The following is a 16,796-nucleotide window of genomic DNA, read 5'->3' on the forward strand; positions in this document are numbered from 1 at the left end:
AATTCTAATATCAGATGCTAATTATTTGTCGGCTTCTCCACACACTTTTTATTGAAAGAAATGAGATGTCTTCCGCGAAAAATTTCCAGCCAACAATTTGAAGTTTTGAAATTTTGATGTTCAAGACGTTCGGCGATAAACCTGAAACTTATACACTAGTTTCTTTACTTCTTTGTTCTTGGTAATACGAATTGTCCGTTTACAACTTAGATTTTCTATCCATTTACCAATTCTTCATTAATCCGATTTTAACTTTTTAAGAAATGATAAACTTGCTTTGTTCCGTATGTGTTTAAATTGAGTTATTAATTGTTTAACACTTAAATTATCACATTCTTCAACTCGGTTTAACTTTTTTTATTCTTTTAAAGTCAATGTGATTTTGATCCATTCGTCCATTGTCTTTGAGTTCTTGAAATCTAATTTTTATTCGGAAGGAAATACAATATGAGGCAAAAAATATAAACAAAACAGTTCGCGAACATTTTTTTCGAATAATTCCTAATTGTTTCTAAGAAAATTTGAAGCAATAAGTATAAAAATTCCGTTTTAAAAATCCGATGATCCGTTTTTTGGCTTCCGTGTTCGCGTTGAGTAGGTTCCGGCATATAAAGTACTTTTATAGAGTCCGGGACCGTCAAAATTTTAATTGATTTTAATTGAGCATTTTTAGCTTCTTGTAAATATCAAATCCCAGTTGCAAATATTGAAATTTCAAGACATTCCGTTTTGTTTTTAAGTTATTATGGTTAACCTGGAAAAATAATAACTTCCCTTTATTTCGCAACTAAAAAGTAAAAATAATTCTAAGGTCTGGAGGACAAAAACGTTTAGTAATCATCGAGATTCTGAGGATGTCGGTCATGTCGGTGTTATCTCAGCATTTGAGTTTAGCGCGCTGTTGATAAGTGTCGCCAACCGTGTAGTTTTAGGGTGTTTGTATTTGACAGCCTAACCGACAGTTTTTCTCCAGCGGGTGGAGTCGTTTGTGATCAGTTACAGCAACAAGTGTCAAAATAAAACTGATTTTAAACATAATATGGGTTGTGCGGTCAGTACAACAGGTGATAAAGAAGCCACAGAGCGGTCTAAGAAAATTGACAGAGATCTTCGTGCTGATGGAGAACGTTCAGCCAGTGAAGTCAAGCTGTTGCTCCTTGGTAAGTTATGAGTAATAGAAAACAGGCCGATATTTCAAATTAGGAAACCATTCCCACCCGGAAATACCAACGAGACGCCCATAACTTTGTTTATAGACATCCCAGAAATATAGTTTTAATTTATTCACGATAGAACAGCTCATTTTGTTTTCTATTATTCATCAAATCAAAATTTCTTGTTATTGATATGGTTTTTCATCGATTTCAGGCGCCGGCGAGTCAGGGAAGAGCACGATTGTTAAACAGATGAAAATTATACACGAAACTGGATATTCTAAAGAGGAATGCGAGCAATATAGACCAGTTGTTTACAGCAATACCATTCAGAGTTTAATGGCGATAATTAGAGCGATGGGGCAACTACGAATTGATTTCGCTGACCCCAGCCGTGCGGTAAGAATTGTTTGTTTTCTTGTTAAAAATTCAAATTTTTTGACAATGACAAAGTTGGCGGTGTTTCCGCCACCTAGCAGTGTACCGGGAAAACACTGCTTAAAAAAATGCACTTTTTGATTAAATTCCTCACAATCTACATTTGTTCCTGAATCAGGCTGTGAATCACTTTCTTTGTGTAAGTGTTCAGAAACAGTTTGGTGTAGATCTAGCTAAAGAAAATTAGGTGAGAAATCTAGTTTTTTGGCAATTTTTCGCTTTAATTTAGTACGTTAAACTTCAAAATTGCATAGAAACTTGTAGCTTAGTTTTTGATTAATTTTGTAGGATATCGCTCGACAGTTCTTCACATATGCCAGCGCGACAGAAGAAGGCGAATTGACAACAGACCTTGTTATGCTCATGAAAAAACTCTGGCAAGATCCCGGAGTCCAGTTGTGTTTCGCTCGTTCTAGAGAATACCTATTAAACGACTCAGCAGCTTATTACTTAAACGCTTTAGACAGAATTTCACAACCCAACTACATTCCATCTCAACAGGACGTTCTAAGAACGCGAGTAAAAACCACTGGAATTGTTGAAACAAATTTCTCTTTCAAAGGACTGCATTTCAAGTAATTATTTATTATGATCTGAAGCATTTTAGTAAATATCTTGTTTTTAGAATGTTTGACGTAGGAGGTCAGCGTTCAGAGCGGAAAAAATGGATTCATTGTTTTGAGGGTGTGACTGCAATTATTTTCTGTGTGGCATTATCAGGATACGACTTGGTTTTGGCTGAAGATGAAGAAATGAATCGAATGGTGGAGTCGATGAAACTATTTGATTCGATTTGTAATAGTAAATGGTTTGTGTCGACTTCGATAATTTTGTTTTTGAACAAGAAAGATTTGTTTGAAGAGAAAATTGTGCGAAGTCCGTTGACAATTTGTTTCCCCGAATATACAGGCTTGAATACTTACGAAGATGCGTCGGCTTACATTCGAATGAAGTTTGAGAATTTGAATAAGAGAAAAGATCAGAAAGAAATTTACACTCATTTCACATGTGCCACAGACACGAACAACATTCAGTTTGTTTTTGATGCTGTAACAGATGTAATTATAAAAAATAATTTAAAAGATTGTGGCCTTCTGATGTAATGGCCTTACTGTTGTTACAATAAGTCTAAATTATGTATAAATGGAAGTGAAGCTGGTGGTAAGTTTGCAACAGCACTGATCTCTTTTCGTTCATTCCTTCCACTTTCGAAAGTGATAATTCGAATAACTGTTTCAGTATTGTGTATGTGCATTTACAAGCAGCTTCTCTTTTGATGTTGTCTTATAGATATTGTCTATTTATTTTTAACGTAAGCCTACATATTTGTATGCAATATTTTAACACAAGTCACGAATTTAACGTTGTAAACGAAAAAATGGCGTACCTATACTGCCGAAATTTGCGTTGATCAAATAGGGGAATCAACTATATGTATATGTCTCTCTACGTATTGCCAAAAGATGCTCATGCCATATGTATAGTAAGATATTTTTATACAATATTTTTCTAAACATTTTTTCTACGAGAAAATCTGCCTCACGGCCAAATTGCAACGGCAATATTCATTCATATAATTTTGATATAAAAATTGGCATCAAGTACTGTAAGTCAACGTTAGGTATATTCATAATGACAATGAATATATCTTACCTTTGAAAATTAATGCGTTAATTTACGTAAAAGTGCTGTATTTACGGAGATTCGTGCGCAAATTAACGTAAACTCTTAATTTGACCACGTACTTTGGTTTACGGAAATTTACGCATGAATCATCTTGGTGAAGCTATATTCATCATGAAAAATTTAGTGCGTAAGTTAACTCAGTACTACCAATTTACGCATTGTTTTCATATTGGATGTAGTTTAAATATAGCTTTAGTGTTATTGTTAACTAGTTGGCACAAACTTATTTGCTCTATTAAAGACTTATTTTTTGTATTTTTATATGTTCTTTATCAGTAACTTATGAGTCTGTTGGGTATTTATACATTTGCGACATTCCGAACTGTGTAAGTACAAACAGATTTACGTAAACCATGGATCAAATAAACACTATTTAATCGTGTACCTAAACATTGTAAAATAATAAATATATGACGCCATCCATGAGAACTGCCTGTAATTTGATTCCTTTTTGTTCATTTTCCACAGAGTTTTTTTTGATTGGTTGTTTTGTGTTTAAAAAACCTTTTGATTGGTTATTTTGAGTTTGAAATAATCCATTTTCTGATTGGTTGTCGTAAGGGTAAGAGTTCTTGGTTGCCTATAATACTTCTAATGGATTCAGTTTCGGGTTCATTTGATGACTTTTATTTCATGTTGATCTCTATGTTCCGATAAAACATGAGCAAAGGAGTAGGTTTGAGATTTAAGACAAAATTAAAAATCTTTTTAAAAGCGACTTTTTCGTCAACAGCAGTTTTTGAATCAACGCCGCCGCTGGGATCAGCGCTTTTTTTATCCAAGTTGGCTGTGTAAAAAAATCTGTTTTACAGTTTTCTGTAAGTGGTTGCAGGGTTAGTTCCTAGGTGGCACCTAACCGTTTTATTACAAAACTTTATTTAATAATTTAATGGTATGTTATTGGTTCCCTTACACAAAGTTAAACTTATGTATTAAAAAACGTAATTTGAAAATTAAAGAAACTACAAGTATTGCCTTCCTCAGTTCCTTCTTTCTATTGGGTGTCTTCATACTCCTTACCATCAAAACAGCGCTTCTTTTTTCAAAACCGCAATTTCCCAGAAAAACTTGCTGGATTTGGGTGGACTGTTCCGCCGTCGTGTTTGGTTGTTTTTATTATTCTGAAATTAATTTCTCCTGGACGAAAAGTTGCAAAATCTCTTGGAACAATTACAGAATAACTCGACTAGTTAGTCATTGTGCATTGTTCCGAATTATAATCATCCATTTCAAACGTCAATTAAAATTCCGTACTCTGATTGGCTGGTTCAAAGTTATGGTGAGTACACCTTTATAATAGCCAATCACAACAACGCTCCGTTTTTTTACCTTCACTTGGTTGATGAGAAACGAAATGTCAATAAAAAGTCTTGTATTTATTAATTTGTTCAACAGATAAACTAAAATGAACGGGCCAAAATTATTCATTTGAACTACTAAAAGTTGTCATCAAAACTACTAAAACCAATCAGTGTAATTTAATTACTGATTAATGTCTATGCATTCAAGAGCTACACGTTATGCTAATTTGGTTTATGTTTAAAATCCTGATTTACAAAACAAATTTCTAGTAAGGTGAAGTTGGTTTAAAACGAAAGTTTAGTTTAAATAATTTCAACTTTAAAAAAAAAACGAGAAGAATTGTGGGATTCCTGAAATTAAAGACCACTGATGACATTTTGATGCAAAAATAACTGTCACAATGTGTGTTAGCACCCTCTTTTCTAATTAATGCAGATGTTATCAATAGAACAGTAACAAATGTGCTGCTTCTAGTTAAACCAACATTTAAATTAACCCTAATGAGATGAGTGGTTGTGTACCTACCTAAACAAATAAAATTTTGAAGTTGTAACCAACAAGCAAATTTGCAAATACCTATCAGGAGATACAAAAATAGAAACTGTAGATAAAACCGAAACACAAGAACAAAACATTTCTATAAAGCAAACGCAAGCGAAATAATATTCATTTGCACGTAGGTACATAGTAGAATAATTGTTTTGAAGGTGTTTATCCCTGCCACAACAATTTGACAACAACTATTGTCGTCGCTCAAAAGTGGTCAGTTCCGATTCTCATAGCTAGCAGTTAAACAAGTTCCCAATAAACCAGTTTGTTTAACTTCCGTATTACTGTGAATTATGAATTGTCCACAGAATAGAAGGTAGTTCAAAATAAAAGCCTGAGTAAGTAAAATGAGTTTATTTGTTTTTTTTTTTACAAAAGAGATCCCGCAGAAGAAGCATTGAGTCCTCTTTGGAAATGATTATTGCCCGAAAGCCTTTTGATTGTACGGCTTTCTGAGCAACAATCAAAAACAAAAAGATCTGCAAGTTCGTCGCTGGTGTTATCATTTAAGTCTTCAAAAAAATTACAACTATCAAAGAATCGTTGGAGACACGGTCTGTTTGAAAAGTGGATAATACGTCTGTTGACGTGCCAATCTTTAAATATTCACAAATGCAAATCGTGAATATATAATACCCAGACCGTTGTCACCTGTCCGTTTTCTATCAGCTCCAATTTAACCGCGTTAACTTTGAAACTCCGCGCTGTTTAATTATACATAAAGGCTAATGCACGTGTCAGTTTTCATTAGAGATTTTGAAAAATTCAAACATCGAACGCACCCTTCCGAGAGATCTTAAAGTGTTTCTCGATTTCTCTCGATGTCACGAGATTCTATCACTTGTTGTTAGCACTGTTACTGAACACTGAACTGTTGACTTTTCGATGTTCAAGTGAAGACTTCGTTGTGGTGCGATGGTACAGGAGGGTAATTGCGCTTTCGGCACTCGGTGTGGATGTGCGCGACAAAAGGGCGTTAGTCTGGCTTTTAACCCTCCTGACTGGCCGTTCCCTCCATTTACCCTTCGAAGCTCCTCCCTTTGACACCTACACCAAAATGGAGACCTATGACCATTAAATATTAATTAAGGAATCACACCCATATCAAAATATTTACCCTTCCGTATCCCCAGTCATTTTTAATTTGCCTCGTTTCTTGACACTTCTTCACCATCAAAATGTCTAAACGAACAGCTGACAGGGGGTTGCATCGTTATTTTAGGATGTCTGCACTGCACCAGTTGCATTATTTAGATCTAGACAAAAATCGTTATTATCATCTCGAATTAACTTCCAGGATTCATCAAAACTTGCCGAGCACACTCTCTCAAAGTCATGAAAAAAATAATCAGTTTTAACACATTTCTGATATCTGAACGTATGGGAAATCCCCGAAAGAGTATTACCTAGTTTCTCCGAGTTTTTTGTACAAATAAAGAGAAATGAAAACTACAGACGATTGAATATTGTAAGCAAATTATTTGATAAAAAGTTTTCATCGATAATTCAAATTGCACCAAATTTCGTGGGTTGGTAGACTTCAGCAGTTGGTAAAACCCATAATTTTTGACATGCCATTTCGCTTTACGTTAATTATATTATCTGTCTATTTATGGATTTCACAACATTTGCAAAACTCGGACTTATTAAAATAATCAAAACAGCACCAAATAAACTTAAAATTTAAATATATTCATTTATTGATGATGCATTTAATTAAAGCGCAGCTACATTAAATCCAATTTATTGGCACCTCGGCGCGCCAATTGATTTTTTAATTTTCAGTTTAGTGCAAAATTGAAACTTTTATCGGTGTGAATAATTTAAACTGTTCCATTTATAAAGTTGGAAGTTCACAAGTACATGTTCAACTAGAATATTTTACGACCTGGATACAGATAGGAAAATGGGATTTTCGATTGTTGGAACAATTTTTGTTGTTTTACCTTTAATATCAAATTAATGAGTGTCGTCTGTTTATACAGTTTGGGAAACGAAAATTTACTGCTTCATTACAATACAATACAATATAAACTATTATTTAATAATTTTTAAGGTCACTAAATTATACAGTGTAGGTCTGTAGAGTGGAAACAATTAAAAATATTTTGCGCTGTTTCGAAAAGAATTTTGGCATAACTTCACGTATTGTTACCAATGACGTAATAATATTCTGTTTACACTGATATTGTTTTCCAGTGTTACCTATAGAAAATTATTGGTCTGAAGCTGACTATACATCACATTCCTCGACGGTGAGCTCTGAGTGATTATTTGCAAACGCATTAGTTTTCGCTTATACTTGAGCCTGTTTGGTTTCCTTTGTGTCTTTTTTTTGCTTGGTGAGTTTTCTTTCAACAATATTTGCAAATTTTGAAGTTTTGACAAGTTTTGAATAAATTTATTCCAGACAAATCATTTATTGAACGCTCGGACGGGTCATATATCTTATTAATTTTAGTTTCCATTATAATATGACCTAGATTTTTTGTAGAAAACAATTTGAAAAATATTAGGTAATCACAAAATACTGATTATTATAGTACCTAATTTACCTCTATACTTTTTTTTAAATAGATTTTTGTCCCATTGAAATATTAAAGTGTCTGATACACTGACAGCCAAAAGTAACTGGTACACTTTTTTGTCAATGTAGAACGGGTTAAAAATTAATTTATTGAACTACTAATAGGACACTAGACCTACTGGCAAAGAATTAACATGATAAATAGCCTACTATGCCATTGTCACATGAGCACTTCTCACACTGTCAATGTTTTCATTTGTTTTTTTAATGTCATTGTTAAGCCTACCGTGATAATCAACTTCGTTCATGTTTGAAATCCAGATTTACACAACTAAATTTTTAAGAAGCGTCCAAGACTTGTACCAACTACTCTTGGCCTAATTTGACTAATTAAATTAAAGTTACAAACTTGTTACAATGTAAAGAAGAAAATTCAAATAAAAATTAATAACTTAAACTTTGGTGTCTTCGCTTCACGAAAATGTTACAGATTTGATAAAATTACCCCACACAGATTTCTTTATTTTAAATCGCTTCATTTCATCAGCTGCTCTTTAAACATGTTATTATTTTCATTACCCACCACAAAATTTGTGCTCGTTTTGGGGTACATAACCTCCACAATAATTAATCCCATAGAAAAAAAGTATGCGAAAACGTTTCCCTTGATCTATTTTTTTAGAATTTCACAATATAGAGTAGGGTTGTTTAGAGCCTGGGGGAATCAATTGTGTTGCGATACCCACTAAAACTTTTTACCTGAAGAGTTGTCAATTTACTGAGTATTTAATTTCCTATAGACGGATGAGCGAATATTTTTTTGTTTGAAAAAGTTGGGTTATTGCTAATTTTAACTGTCTGTTGTCATGGCAACACATTTTTTTGTTGGGTTGGCACTGTTTTGACATTTAGTGAACAGAGTATGTGTCAAATCAACCGAAAAAAATTAAAATTGGGTTACTTTTGTTGTATTAGAAGTGAAATTACATTTTAGTGCACTTGAATCCGGTAAGTTACTTATATTTAAAAAAAATTAAATCCGACGAAAGGAAAATTTCACGCTTTTTGGTGATAACTGAAGATGAAATGTTTGATTTTACGTTTTCCGACATTTTTACGGCTTCTCTCAGTACCAACACAAATAACGCGGTCCAGAAATTTTATTATATCGTGTGATCCATTTAAATTTCCATTCGCAGTTGGCTTTGAGAAAAAACGTCTGTATATGTCGTAACTTACACCACCGCAGCAGTTTTGACTTATAAAAATTGGATATTTGACAAATTTGACAGTTTTTGAGCGGGACGCCGACATACGTTCAAATTGCGTGGGCTAAAATGGAAATCACACGATATTTAGGTCTTTACAACAGATAGGACTGAAAATTTTGAGTCCAAACTTCGAAAAACTAAACCAAAATCAACATAATAATGGTAAAAAAAAATAATTTAGACCTTACGAGCATTTTTGTGGAAGTTGGGGGTAAGTCCAAAACAAGTGGGCGTAGAACAAGTGTAAAATACCACGTGTGGATGTCGCGTGTCCACGAGATATCTAAGACTTCGGAAGCGCGGCACGATACTGTCAGTACTTTCGGGTTGCAACCCATTGCCGTAGGCTGCTGATTGCGATCTTTGTTTGCAAGAATCGCCGTGCATCAAATGCGTTCAATGTCGCACCTGGGCCTCACCCCTCTCACGCATCCGTTCCGTAAAAAACCGGCTCGAATAGGATATTTGGGGAGCCTTTGTCAATGGGGTAGAATAATGGAATCTGAGACGCGCCGACCTACCCCTAACTCACCCTTTTCATACGCGATGATGCTGCAATCAGCTTCTAACCGTCACCGGGATAGAATCCACCGTCTGTCTCTGGGTAGCTACCCCTCTATCTATTTCAGAGCAAAAAGCGGCGATTTTGCAACAGACACTTCAACGCATCTTAGATAGATCGGTTTTGATTCTCAGATTTGGTACTGATGTGGTACTAATATGTTATATTTACGTAGCAATTATACGGGCTTACTAAGATTTACATAATTTAAATAACAATTATCATAGTTGTAAAGAATTTGGTTGATAAGAATGACGCGTAAAGCGAACAGGTACTTATATTTCGGGCCGTACAAAGTACAAGGTACTGATTTTTAAAAGTCGGTACCACCAACACAAAACTTTACATGTATTGCCAACCTTACTAAAGTCACCACCAATAAGCAATGTGCTACTTTACAAAACTTCTTCTTTCTAGGTGAAGATGGACCGGATTGAATTAGAACTTTTGTCTGAAACATTTGGTATAGTACCACCACTTCCCTTGCACTTAATTAGCTTCCATGCACAGCTTTTTTTAGAGCGTTAGTTTTCTTCTGCTGCTCATTTCGTACAATTTAATTATCTCCAATTGATCGATAAAGCTCTGCTAAAATTAGCAGTAATTACAGTTAATTAAGTGCCTTTTTATTATCTCGGGTTGAAAACTAACTGTGTCAGCATGGGCGGTGCATCTATGCTGGTCAAAATTCATCAGCGAGCTGCTCTAAATGTATAATTTGATTAGCGGAAAGTCAATTAAGGGTAATCTACAGTTCGATGTGACATGTGCAACCGCTTTTCCATTAAATGGAAAACTCTGACAACTTAAATCATTTAATAAATTTCATGAATATTTATATTTTCAGTGATTTGGTCGACTCATTTACGTAATATGTATTCACTTGTGAGATTGCTAGTTATGCAACCAAGAATACTCATCCTCGAATTAAATTAGGGCAACTTTCATTTTAGGCCTTCGCGGGATTTAAAAAAAATGTCAAGATTGGCAATGACCGTGTTTGTAAATTTTTAATCGCTTTTATCTTTTAGTGTTTAATAATCAATCACTAATCAAGTATCGATGTCCTTAACTATGACAATAGTTTAATTCACGCACTTTGCTCGAAAAACAATCAAAGAGGATTTAAAAATATTTCGTGATATTTGCGGAAACGTAGAAATCGTCGGGAGCATTTCATTGATTTTTAGTCCAGTCTTCTATTTTTGAACCTCACTAGTGCGGGAAATAGAATTTGAATTGCTCAATCTTAAGGTATGTTTTTGATAAAGATAACATATTATGAATACACCGTTCGATGACGCAGTTTAAGAAATCGCAAATTGATGAAATAGTTTGTTTATAAGTCATTTAGAGACGCTTTATTCATAACTTTTGTTGGTGCCATTGCAAAATCAGATTGATTTAAAGTCTGAAAGTGTGCACACGAACCAACTCGTCGGGTAAGTGACAATAATTATAACGACGCATTTTTTAGTTGGTAGCTCTGATATTAAGATCGGGTAGACAGAGGTGCCAACATAGCTCAAATTCCAAAGTCTGTTTATATATGTTGTTTTTATTTCAAGTTGAGCACGTTCCATTAAAATTATTAATACAGTAGAAGTCGCTTATAACGACATTCAAGGGTCCGTCGTTATACCCCGACTCCATGGATCTGTGCAGACTTCGTCGTAATAAGAGCACTTATATGGGAACCAACCAACCTTGGTGGTTTCGGCGTTATAAGCGACTTCATTATAAGTGACTTCTACTGTATTTAGTTGGTTGAAAGTTTACAAAGATTTATACACTGCCATAAATGTATTAATTATTTTCCTTATCACAGGGAAATTACAAATTGATAACAGGTAATTCTCGGCATTTCAGTTCTATACAATGCACTTAACAAAACGTGGACTAAACAGAGTTTTAGCATGTGGAAAACACATTTTAGACTGGGTGAGCTCTTCCACGGCTTTATCGTAGCCTCTTATCACTCTTTTCAAGTTCTTACCAAAGTACACACGTCTCAGTTGTACTAATGGGGCACCCGGTCAACAATCTCAGTCATTTTCTGTGCGTTCATTTTTTAGGGGCCAACCAAAATGTTAGCTAACGTAGATCGAGAATCCGAGAGGTTAAAATGGGGCTATCAAAGTAAGAATAAAAATCCGAAGATAAATAATGTTGTGGTTGTAATTTGATGTTTAGTTTGCGAAAATTGCTCATTTTTTCGGTAGATTTATGATTCGAGATATTCTGGCGCCTCTTGTTATGTCTCTAGCAAACAAATTGTGACTATTAGAGTGTACATGACTTGATTGATTTTGTAATGTGTTGACGTCAAGTGATACCTATTATTTAATCAGTGTATTATTCGTGGTCGTGACAATCCTGCAAATGGGTTGCTTTCCCAATTCATCAAATGTTTCAATAATGAATTCAATATTAATTTAGACAATTGTATTTAAGTAACCCTTCTTATATATTTATTGGCGTGCCGAGGCATAAATCGAGTTAATATCAACGCACATGCAAAATTTCTCTGTTGATATGAATAGATAACGAACCAAATGCGATTTGCTTGTTCCTGCTAGTGGTTGCTCTATGTAAATTAATAAATTATAAGCCAGCCTGCGCCAGGTAGATGCACCGATAATCAATGCCATTTTAGTCAATTAAAGTCATTTGACGATGACTATCATTACAGGAGCGAATAAGGTAAAACCTACGTATAACTACAGCACGATTGAGGGAATGAGTGATAATGAGAAAGTCGCATCGAAGGAAAATGACAAAAAACCGACGAAGGAGAATTTAGATCCAAATAAAAAACCATGGAGAGCGTTAATAGCTTATTGGATTTTAGGACTTTGTAATAATTACGGATATGTTGTTATGTTGACCGCCGCTGGAGATATAATTGGAGAAAATGAAGTAAGAAATGGGAATAAAATGACCGATTTCTTCAGACTGTTATAATTACAGGGAGCCAAAAGCAAGGAAAGAAATTGCACGTATATGTCAACAGGCGCTATTTTATTAGCTGATATCATTCCAAGTCTTTTAGTAAAATTCCTAGCTCCTTTTTTTCCATTTTTTGTGAAGTAAGTCACGTCACCAACCCCCAACCCCAATCCGACAATCTTTTACCGTTTTTTTTTAGTATTAGAGTGGCAATTTGTGTACTTTTGGCCTCCGGAGGGTTTCTCCTAGTCGCCTTCAGTGGAAGTATTACAATTTCATTGCTAGGAGTCGTACTAACATCACTAGCTTCCGGTCTTGGCGAAGTTACGTATCTTCAGTACAGTTCCTTTTTTGATAAGTGCGTCCTTTTATTATTTATTCCTTCTTGTACTAATTTCTTTCCTCAGGAATGTTGTTTCAACGTGGAGTTCTGGTACCGGAGGCGCTGGTATCATCGGAGCTCTGTCTTACTCAGTTTTACAAAATTTAGGATTCAAAACTACGTTATTGGTGATGCTTGTTGTGCCTGGAGCGATGGCTGTTTCGTAAGTAAAATTGGGGACCGGATAAATTAGCGCGACAGATTCCGGGACTGTTATGAATAATTACGAGTGTCACAGTAATTGAGTGATAAATGTCATGGACTATTAATAGAGCATTATCACTGGAAATAGCCGTCAGGTAGACAATCGACGTGTTATATGCTGTAAATAAATAAAAATAAAGAAGCGTTTAGTTTAGTTAAGAATGTGGGAGAACTTGCGAGCCGCGAAGTTCCTGGATTCAAATTCAATAGTTATTTAATGAACAAGTTGGTTAATGAAGGCGCCTATTATCAAACGAGTTAATTACCAAAGTTTTTCGTTGAACGTAATTAAATAAAATGGAAAATTTATTTCGGGACATTTAATGGATGGTTTAAAAATTTAAAAATTTGGCATGGGCTAATTAGCTCAGTGATGACTTTTGTCTCTGAAATTTGATTTTGTAGTCGCTAAAAATCGTTTAGAAATGAAGGTTTTTAACTAACTTGCATGCTAGCTTGTCTTTTTTAGAAAAATTCGAAATAATAGCTATAATATAGAAAATAATATCTAAAATCCGCTGCAGACGCAATTCTACGATTTTCATTGTGAAGTATAGGCAGCAAACAATACACGCAGTCGATCGATATTTTATTGGTTCATTGTATTATTAGATTCCCCAATTATTTACTTAATTAATAATCACAGTCGACTCTACAATTACATTAATTGATTTTAGTGAGAAACAACAAATTCTTGTTTCGAAATTTATATACTTTCTATTAATTTAAGAAATTTATCAGTTTCAGACGTAATTGTTTAAAAGCCTTCTCAGAAGTCCAAATTTTAGCTGATTAGACATAAAAAATTTAAAATAGTTTTGATTCAAAGCCGTTTTTCAATAATTTTACCCGGCGCATTCACCATTTTTAAAACTAATTTCCAGTTTCTACATAATTCTCCCGAAACCCGGTGAACATATCCAAAACGAAGTCCAAAATACCGTCAATGAGGAAGAAATTGGAAACCCCAAGAAAGCTCTGGGAAAAAAAATCAAACAAATACCATCTCTGTTAAAATATATGATTCCTCTCGCTTTAGTCTACCTTCTAGAGTATTTTATAAACCAAGGAACTGTGAGTTTTTGTACTTTTTTCGATATTAGGAATAATTTTTCGGTTACAGTTCGAATTAATTAATTTTGAGAACACGTTTTTGAAGCCCGCCGATCAGTATCGGTGGCTTCAGGTGGCTTACCAAGTTGGGGTGTTTGTCTCGAGATCTTCCGTGAATGTTTTCCATATCAAGCATATATGGTTAATGTCGGTATTACAGGTAGTACCATGGTATGTTGTGGCACTTTTATACCATTTTTCTAGGCTGTCAACGTGGTCATTTTCACCACGGAAGTGGTTTATTATTATATGCCAAGTTATTGGGTAATTGTAACGATAACCTTGTGGGAAGGACTGTTAGGAGGGGCGGCTTACGTCAACACTTTTTACAGGATTTCTTCAGAGGTAATAATTTCGACTTGTGGAATTGTTTGATAATTTTACTTCGTAGATCAAAGAGGAAAAGAAGCAGTTTTCGATGGCTATTACAAGTTTTTCAGACACTATCGGAATTACTATCGCTGGAATTGCAGCTATTTACGCTCATAATGCAATTTGTGACCTCCCAAAACCCAATCGTTTGTAATTATTACTCAAAATAAACTTTTCTAATTTGGCAAATTTTATTGGCACATCGAGAAAAAATCACAAACAATTTGTATCAATTATTATAGATTAGTATAACTAATCACTCAGACTTACAAAAACTTAACCAAATGAACACTGATAGGAACATTACAGTACAAAAATATTGCCACAAATATTATCACAACTAATTAAAAAAATCTCCAAAAGACGTCATCGCCAACTTAACTTAGGCCTTAAATACTGTTAATTTTATCACATAACTAATAAACGATATAAAAATAATACTGTGAAGAACATGTAAATAGGCGAGTTACAAACATTTTGATTGCACAATGGCTTTGCCACCATCATCATACTCTTGCTTAGAACACCAGAGTTGTTGGAATGAGCCTAAGGATGTTAAAATGGAGCCTCCAGACCAAGCGCCGAATTTTCTCTCGGTTGCTCCAGGGGCACTGATTATTTTCAATCTCATGCTCTGGAAAAAACTTATCATTAGGGAAAAGTACAAAAAATGACTTACCGGGGGTGTTTTAGCTGCGAGATCGCGATTGAGACGTTCAGTAAAACCCTGCAGGTTTGAATTGCCTCCGGTCACAACCACGCTGCCATACATAGCCTGCGGGATAAAAAATTGTCATTTATTCGTACAACTGTCTGAAGACTGACCGGTCTGATGTCTATATCGCACATTCCGACGCTGGTAGTGACCAAAGGTCCGACCCCCAGAGTCGGTTGTATCCCTGATTTGATTCCTGCAATAGGATTGAAGAGAGGCTCAGGGACTTTGAAGCGTTCAACACCGAAATCCTTGTGAAATCCGTTAGGAAATTCGTAATGTATAGCCGGCATGGTTTTGACAACTTCTTCGTCATATAAATTGTCAGAAACCTGTAGAACCGATGCTTGGAAGTCTTGCATCACTTGCTGGAAGTGAAGATTGAAGGGATTGGGGTAACGTGTTGGTTGACTTACTTTGACCATGTAATTGTGCCAAGAATCAGTAAGTTTCGCTTGAAAAGTCCTCCGCTTGAAAATAGCCGCTTCTTCAGCTTTGGTGAGTTCTTTCGATGCTACCATGCAAGGAGGGACAATTTCAATTCCTTTTTCATTTAAATAATTGCGACATTGTGTGCTCAAATAGTCTCCACCTGCTGGAGACTTAACCACAGCTTGTGTCAGCACAAAACTGTGAGGGGGTTTATCTTTGATTATTAACAGTGACATCACAAAAACAAGGCAACTACAAGCGAAAAAAGCGAACAAAAATTATACAAGCAGCAACACAATCACAATGGGCAAGCAATGGAATAATTAGTGGTGGAATGGGTACCCGTCATGTACAGGAACAGCGGATGTATGAGTGGCTCCACTATCAACAACAAGGCAAGTCGGACGCCCATTGGCGAAGGCAGCGAGGGATGCGTTCTTAGCTAAATAAAGAGCAGGAACATTGTACTTCTCAAACATTAACTCAGTCAATTGCTCCCTTTTAGGAAGAGTTACCCATGGCGGCTCTGTGATAAGCAAAGGGTGATCATTTGGAATTGCCCTCAAAGCATTTGTGTATATATAATCCAAAAAGTTTTCAAAAATCTCCCAATTTTCCACCATGCCATCTTTCAGGAACGTTGTCAGTTCCATCTCTGTAAATCAATGACAGTGCTACCAACATATCACAACACAAAAAGGCCCCCCAATCATACAAGAAAAATCCTTACCAGATCTCCTGACATTGATGGAAGTAACTCCAATATTATACCTCTTTTGAGTAACATCATCATGAGAATCCAACCACTCGCCTATAGTGGATGGTATATCCAACTTAGGGCTATCCTCACCCCCAAAACCAGCCCTAGTCGAGTTGTGACCGATGTCAAAGACAAGGGCCCCAACTTCATCTAAAACAGGTTATGTTTACCAAACAATCCAAGTTCCACCGCGCATGGTTTACCTCCCCCATAAACAGCCCCACTCATCGCTCACTTATTCAAAATACCAAAAAACCCCGGAAATTAATACATATCGCCGCGGAAAGATTTATTTTACGAAGAAAACTTAAAAAAATTCCAGATTACCGACAGCGCATAAAAACAAACATGGCGGTAAATGACGTTGGCGCGTAAAAACA

At 35.3% G+C, this 16,796-nt stretch overlaps 3 protein-coding genes across 9 annotated transcripts; 2 read left to right on the forward strand and 1 right to left on the reverse strand.

The window, feature by feature from the left end:
- Window positions 1–912: 912 nt before the first annotated feature.
- Window positions 913–3,707, forward strand: Galphai (G protein alpha i subunit). Its single transcript, XM_088047899.1, has 4 exons — window positions 913–1,160; window positions 1,369–1,553; window positions 1,881–2,167; window positions 2,218–3,707. The coding sequence occupies exons 1-4, from the start codon at window positions 1,040–1,042 to the stop codon at window positions 2,693–2,695; spliced, it is 1,071 nt and encodes a 356-aa protein (XP_087904025.1). The 5' UTR covers window positions 913–1,039; the 3' UTR covers window positions 2,696–3,707.
- Window positions 3,708–5,399: 1,692 nt separating this feature from the next.
- Cln3 (CLN3 lysosomal/endosomal transmembrane protein, battenin) lies at window positions 5,400–14,689 on the forward strand. 6 transcript variants are annotated; one of them, XM_088047129.1, is made up of 10 exons: window positions 11,339–11,430; window positions 11,565–11,628; window positions 12,182–12,408; window positions 12,460–12,578; window positions 12,638–12,796; window positions 12,846–12,983; window positions 13,909–14,098; window positions 14,148–14,297; window positions 14,342–14,482; window positions 14,529–14,689. In XM_088047129.1, exons 1-10 carry the CDS (start codon window positions 11,368–11,370, stop codon window positions 14,661–14,663), a joined length of 1,386 nt encoding a protein of 461 aa, XP_087903255.1. In that variant the 5' UTR covers window positions 11,339–11,367; the 3' UTR covers window positions 14,664–14,689. The 6 variants fall into 6 exon arrangements, with proteins under 6 accessions (XP_087903261.1, XP_087903257.1, XP_087903260.1 ...); XM_088047135.1 differs by lacking the exons at window positions 11,339–11,430; window positions 11,565–11,628 and adding an exon at window positions 5,400–5,467; XM_088047131.1 differs by lacking the exons at window positions 11,339–11,430; window positions 11,565–11,628 and adding an exon at window positions 9,898–9,952.
- LOC148166953 (actin-like protein 6B) lies at window positions 14,679–16,784 on the reverse strand. 2 transcript variants are annotated; one of them, XM_088047137.1, is made up of 7 exons: window positions 16,620–16,782; window positions 16,387–16,566; window positions 15,999–16,311; window positions 15,641–15,854; window positions 15,335–15,592; window positions 15,189–15,284; window positions 14,679–15,143 (listed from the first exon to the last, which is right to left on the reverse strand). In XM_088047137.1, the coding sequence occupies exons 1-7, from the start codon at window positions 16,642–16,644 to the stop codon at window positions 14,976–14,978; spliced, it is 1,254 nt and encodes a 417-aa protein (XP_087903263.1). In that variant the 5' UTR covers window positions 16,645–16,782; the 3' UTR covers window positions 14,679–14,975. The 2 variants fall into 2 exon arrangements, with proteins under 2 accessions (XP_087903263.1, XP_087903262.1); XM_088047136.1 differs by having other exon boundaries at window positions 14,679–15,284; window positions 16,620–16,784.
- Window positions 16,785–16,796: the final 12 nt, after the last annotated feature.

Source organism: Gnatocerus cornutus, chromosome 10 (genome assembly GCF_029298725.1).
Source record: "Gnatocerus cornutus isolate USDA-ARS CGAHR chromosome 10, icGnaCorn1.1, whole genome shotgun sequence".
NCBI classification, from domain to species: Eukaryota; Metazoa; Arthropoda; class Insecta; order Coleoptera; family Tenebrionidae; genus Gnatocerus; species Gnatocerus cornutus.